This window comes from Lathyrus oleraceus, chromosome 5 (assembly GCF_024323335.1).
Source record: "Lathyrus oleraceus cultivar Zhongwan6 chromosome 5, CAAS_Psat_ZW6_1.0, whole genome shotgun sequence".
NCBI lineage: Eukaryota > Viridiplantae > Streptophyta > Magnoliopsida > Fabales > Fabaceae > Lathyrus > Lathyrus oleraceus.
The window spans coordinates 434,577,916-434,584,117 of NC_066583.1; the positions used below are offsets into that span (position 1 = coordinate 434,577,916).

The window sequence follows — 6,202 nt, forward strand, 5'->3', positions numbered from 1 at the left end:
TCCAGGAAGTAAGCGACAAAAATAGGAAAAGGGCATCAAAACCCGCGTATCCGTACAAAAAAGGGCGTACGGGTTATGCACGGTTACAACAAAGAATTGTGAGTATATTCAAATGCTATGAGCTTATACATTGTCACAATATGTTATAATTGATGATCTTATAATCTAATTCAATGTGTAGCTAGCCGAGGAGAAAAGTGACGCAACATCTCTTCCGGACCACGTATTATGGAAGGCTGCTCGGGTTGGGAAGGATGGGGCTGTCGTTGAAGCGGTCCAAAATGTTTATGACGAATGTGTAAGTATATGTAACATTATTTCTTTAATTATATCGAAAATTTTGTTAGACATATAATTCATTTTTAATCTCCTCTAATAATATTTCAGGAGACTTTATTCCAAACCGTACCTTCAACCGAGGTCCAGGATTGCAGGAGCGTACTTAGTCGAGTACTAAATGTTCCTGAGTATTCCGATCGTGTAAGGGGTAAGGGTTTTGGTGTGACTCCGTCGTCATTTTATAAAAAAACAAAAACAAAAAATCCTACCAACAAAGAGGTGATGGAGACCTTGGCGGAGTTAAGGGCACAAGTACTCCAACTGCAAAACGAGAATGCAAGGTATAGAGAGGAAAGGTGCGCTTCCGAGGCAAAAGATACTAGTGACCGAGCTAGTATCAATTATCAACCGAAATTTCCCGAGGTAATTATATATGTTATTATGAAATTAAAATAGCACTTTTTTACTTGACACATATACACGTTAACAATAACATTTATTATTGGTTTAGGGCATTTCACCTTGTCAGCTGTATCTATCGTCACCAACTTATCGCATGGTTGGCAAGGGAAAAGTGCACAATACTTCGGGTGAATTACTTCACCATAATCCCCTCCCGGTGGGATTTATGAAAGTTTCGGTTGACCTTGTATTAGATACGGACGCCCTTCTCCCATTACCCGACGTTGTTTCAGAGACAACGTTGATGCGAGATGCAGTCGGATCCTTTGTTGGTTGGCCGTCAGATCTAATTTTCCCAGATGCCGAGGTATATATATTCTAAATGATTATGAATATTTAGTATTCACATTTCAATTCAGCTACAATTATGATATTTAATCAATCCTTATTACATGGTAATGTTAGACTCCTACAAGACCCACCCCTAAAGCTGGTAAAGGGATTTCAAAACGCATCGAGTCGGTTGCATCTAAAAAAGAGGTACAAATATATATACCCATTGAATTATATACGCAACGATTCTTTTGCATCACAAAAAGTAATGATTTATTTTATATGAATTTTTAGGTTCCCGGTCGAAAGTTGAAAAGCGATGGTAAGGATATTCCAACGAAGGATATTCCAACGAAGGATATTCCAACGAAGGATATTCCAACGACGGCCGGGACAAAATCTCAAATTATGATGCGTCTTGAGAAAATGGTGGAAGAGTCCGATATTATGGACGGGTCCATTCGTAGTATAGATTTTAATGAAGGTGTTTTCGGAAAAGCTCATTTCGAAATAATTGGAAAGGAGGACATGCAACAACTTTTTGAGCACGACGAATTGGGCATCGCTATCATTCATACATACATATGGTACTCCGATCAATCTATAATTTACTTAGTTGAACAATTTATTTACACATTTCAATGAGTAGTCTAATATTTATTATGTTTCTATTTAAGGTATATGTATGACAAATTGATGCGGGGAACTGAATTGTGTAACCGTTTCAATTTTATTGCTGCTTCCCGTGTCAACGCAACGTTAATATCGAAAAATCCAACATCCGTAAAGAATGATCTAGTCGATAGATTCATGGCGGCCGGCGATAATACTACACGCAGTTTGTATTTTTTACCGTTTAATTCTGGCAACGGGTTAGATTTTCTTTCTAATAATTTCATTCTAATCTATGTATATCTTTTACGTAGAAAATTTTCATTCATCTAAATTTTTGTTTTATTTTACAGTGGTCACTGGGTGTTGGTTGCTATGGATCTTTCGAGACTAATAGTGTATTATCTCGATTCGTTATCGGGTGATTGGAGTAAATATCCGGGTTTGAAGAAGACGGTTGACACGTAAGTGAAATTCCCCTAAATATTCGTGTGTATTTCTATATTTAATTATGTCTGTCAGCTTGATCTCAATATACGTTTTTATTTTGTTAGGGCAATAATAAAATTTAGATCGAAAAAGAATTACCGCATTAGGAAGGACATTACCTGGGTCAGAGTTCAGGTATATATTAAGTATCTTATTTTTGCTTATAATAGTGTTTGTTTTTTTGCTTATAATAGTGTTTGTAAGAAATTAACTATATATATATTGTTTGTTTTTCTGTGTAGTGTCCTCAGCAAAATAATTCGGTCGATTGCGGATTTTTTGTATTGAAATTTATGAGAGATATCATTGCGTTGAATCGTATAGACATCCCAAAAATGGTATGGAATAATAACTTAGGGTTTATTTTAATATTATCGGATAACTCATCTAATTTGTTACTAAATCATGAATATGTTTTATTCTCTTAATTGTAGTACTTTGAGGAATACAAATCTTACTCAAGAGCTCATTTGGATGAAATGAAGGATGAATTGTGTCAATTCATTGTTGATCAAAGAATCATATAGCTAGGTTGTATATTGTTGTACATATATGTATGGAATGTTGTTGTTGTATGCTGTTGTTGTATATATGTTGTATATTGTTGTTGTACTTTTACTAAATCATGAATATGTTGTTGTATATTGTTGATCAAAGAATCATATATTAATGTTGTATATATGGAGGATTAATGTTGTATATAAATGGATTCATGTTGTATATATCAATGGATCAATGGTGTATAACATTGGATTAAAGGATGAAATCAATATGAATTTTACACTTTTGCAGCATGCGAACAGGTTACCAATTAAATATCCACTGTTTTTCAAACAAAGTTTTTTAAAATAACTAACACTTTAGAGGGCGCTTTCTGTAGGAAGCGCCCTCTAAACACTTTACATTGAGAACTTTAGAGGGCGCTTTGTCCAGAAAGCGTCCTCTAAACACTTTACATTGACAACTTTAGAGGGCGCTTTTTCCAGAAAGCGCCCTCTGAACACTTTACATTGACAACTTTAGAGGGTGCTTTTTCCAGAAAGCGCCCTCTAAACACTTTACATTGACAACTTTAGAGGGCGCTTTTTCCAGAAAGCGCCCTCTAAGGTGTCCCTTTATGGACCACTCCAGAGGGCGCTTTTTTCATAAAGCGCACTATAATGTGGCCCTTTAGACAGCGCTTTCTCCAGGAAAACAAAGCGCTGTCTTTACCTATGCCAGCGCCAGATTAGAGGGCGCTTAAAAGCGCTGTTATAGGCCAAAATAAGCGCCCTCTTTTCCCTTATTTGGCGTAGTGTGAGTAGGAAGTCATTGCGCATGTCTATGTTGATGGTTCGAGAGTTTGAATTGTTGGAGCAATTTAGAGATTTGAGTTTGGTTTGTGAAGCGACGACTTCGTGTGTTAAGCTTGGTATGTTGAAGCTTACGTGTGGTATTCTACCTAGTTTTGGTAGATGTAATCCCCTCTTTGTTGGTTATCTTTATCCAATATTCGTTATTAATATTCCTTCACTTTTTGAGTACATCTCCCGGATCATTGCCTTTGTCAATATATCCCCGGCGAGTTATCTTCCATTTACCCTTGGTTGGTAATGGTTGTTTCCCCCTTTTGATTGGTCATCATTTTATACCTAGTATTCGGTATCCCGATGCCCTTTCTTTTCGGTCGATTTATCCTTTATTAACCCAATAACCGGTTGTGGATAATCTTCCATACGAGTATATTATCTACGTTCTGACGGAAATAGATAATATATCTCATGCGCTCTTTGGTCGAAGTCTTTTGTTCTTCCCCATTCGAGTAAGATTCGTATCCCCTTTGCAAAATCGAATGCCCATCCTATAATTGAGTTTGCTTTTTCAGCCCTCCTTTTGGATGACGAGTGTCTTGGAAATATTCCCCAATTCACGCTTGGTCGGTCACCTATTATATGCCCAGTAACCAGTATCCCTGGTGTTCCCTCCTTTCTGCTCCCTATTATGACTTTTTTGTCCCCTGTGGAGTCAAATTTCCTGAGTCGAAATATACCTTTTTAGGTCTTCCTCAGATGATTTTGGATGTTTGATATCTCTCACCCTCATACCGGTCTTAGATATTCATTCTCCTCGAGCATGTTGTTCTCTCACCCTTTTACCGGTGTTTTTAATCACATGTCTCTTTGAGCTTATTACCCAGTAACTGGTAATACCTCATCCTATTGTTTCCTCAGATGAGTCCTGTTTAGACATTCCCCAGTGAACTCCCTTAGTGGATGTCCCCCATCTGAGTCCGGATTTTTATCCGAAGTATCCTTTATGGATAGTGTTGTTATATTGGCGTACTCCCCAATACATGCATATTTGAGTCAGCTCGAGTCCTTCCATTGATTTTATTTTCATGGAATTTCTCTCGTGTCTCTCAGTAAGTCTCAAGTCGTGACCTGCTCACGCCTTTTATTCCCTCTCCTATCCCCATAAGAGTCCCCAGATTCTTTGTCCCATTGAGTGAATTACTCACATGGACGATCAGTTTCTCCTAATTTTTTTTCTCTTTGTGGACACATATCTCCACAGAGTATTACCTTTTGCATACATACATTTTGCATCATGAGGTCTCTTAGGGACCAAAATTCGTCTCTTTGTTATTATTTAAGCCCATTCTACCTCTTCGAGATGAAGATTTTAACCTTCATATCTCTGGCTAGAGTGACCTTAAATAGGGGCATCTGTAAGACCCTAATTTTGACCCTAAGTTCCCTCATGGCATCATAGCATTGCATTTGCATTGCCTCAAGGATCATAAGCATCTTGGCTTCTTACCTTTGAGGTGGGATCTCTTGTAAGTTGGTTTGAGATCACCAAGCATGCTTGAATTGTATATTATTACTTTTCTCATTTTTATTTACAAACCAAAAGCACAAAAATATGTCACTAACATCTCTTGTTTGTGGTTTGAGCAGTCACAAGGTCTAAAAGCTTCTAGGAGATCCTATGTGCATTGATAGGGCCAATTGAAGATGAAATAAAGCATGGTATTGGTTCCCAAAGCTATCATCTGTAACAACCCAATTTTAGTATTTAATTATTATACTATTATTATTATAATTCATTTTATTTATTTGGAGTGTTAATTAATTAATTGGTTGTTAAGTAGTATAATAATTGATTATATTAATTAATTTGGTGTGTTAATTAATTATTTGGTTGATATGAGATATAATTGAATAATTGATTATATTAATTAGCTTGGCGGGTTTATTGTGTTAGTTTAATTTAATTGAACTAATTAGAGATATTTAAATATTAGGTCTTATTGGGCCTATTAATTAAATTAGAAGTATCACTCTTTAAGCCCAAATATGATACTAGTATATAAGAGGTGAGGAGAGTGACAATTAGGATTCATTTAATCATTTGACAACAATAGAGAAAGAGAAGAGGAAAAGTGAGGAGAAGAGGGGAAGAACAAGAGAGGAGCTAGGGTTTCCAGAAAATTGAAGAGGTAAGGGGGGGAATCCTTATTATTATGGGTTAGTGTGATTGGGTCAATGGGTAGATGTATGTTTAGGTTAAAATCCCTAATTTTGTATGATTGTTTGAAATTGTCAGGTTTGATAAGTATTCTTGATTTGTGGTGATTGATTGTGTTAAAACTGTGAATTAACCTTATACAATGAGAGTATTGTATGAGTTGTAATTTTCTGAACGTTTGGCTTTTTACGGAATTGAAATCGGAGGTCCGAAGGTCCTCCAACGATGAAAAACGCAGGAAATTCTGCATTCTGTTTTGTGTTAACGCAGGAATAGCATTCTGTTTTGAGTTAACCGGTTAACCAAAAGCGTTAACCGGTTAACACTGTCGAAAACCTATTAGAATTGTGTTCTGTCTTGCGTTAACCGATTAACCAAATGCGTTAACCGATTAACACTGTTGAAAATTGCCAGGAAGTGTATTCTGTTTTGCGTTAACCGATTAACCATATGCGTTAACCGGTTAACACTGTTTGAAAAGTGAAAAATTGATATTTAAATGCTGTATTCGTTTTGGAATGAAATCTATGTGGGCGCATTTGATAATTAGACTATATTTGTGAATGATATATTGTTA

General features: G+C 36.3%; 1 protein-coding gene and 1 long non-coding RNA gene across 2 annotated transcripts; both read left to right on the plus strand.

Moving 5' to 3' along the window:
- Positions 1-393: 393 nt before the first annotated feature.
- Positions 394-1,540, plus strand: LOC127081838 (uncharacterized). Its single transcript, XM_051022067.1, has 2 exons — positions 394-702; positions 791-1,540. The coding sequence occupies exons 1-2, from the start codon at positions 562-564 to the stop codon at positions 1,061-1,063; spliced, it is 414 nt and encodes a 137-aa protein (XP_050878024.1). The 5' UTR covers positions 394-561; the 3' UTR covers positions 1,064-1,540.
- A 515-nt stretch (positions 1,541-2,055) lies between these two features.
- Positions 2,056-2,449, plus strand: LOC127081839 (uncharacterized). The gene is made up of 3 exons (XR_007788124.1): positions 2,056-2,090; positions 2,181-2,250; positions 2,358-2,449. It is a non-coding gene; the product is annotated as an uncharacterized LOC127081839 (long non-coding RNA).
- Positions 2,450-6,202: the final 3,753 nt, after the last annotated feature.

What these genes read in the sequence shown, in the direction of transcription:
- LOC127081838 (XM_051022067.1), top strand. Translation starts at nt 562, where the DNA reads ATGGAGACCTTGGCGGAGTTAAGGGCACAAGTACTCCAACTGCAAAAC. An exon ending in ATCAACCGAAATTTCCCGAG is followed by an intron (nt 703 to 790) that starts GTAATTATATAT and finishes TTATTGGTTTAG; the next exon opens with GGCATTTCACCTTGTCAGCT.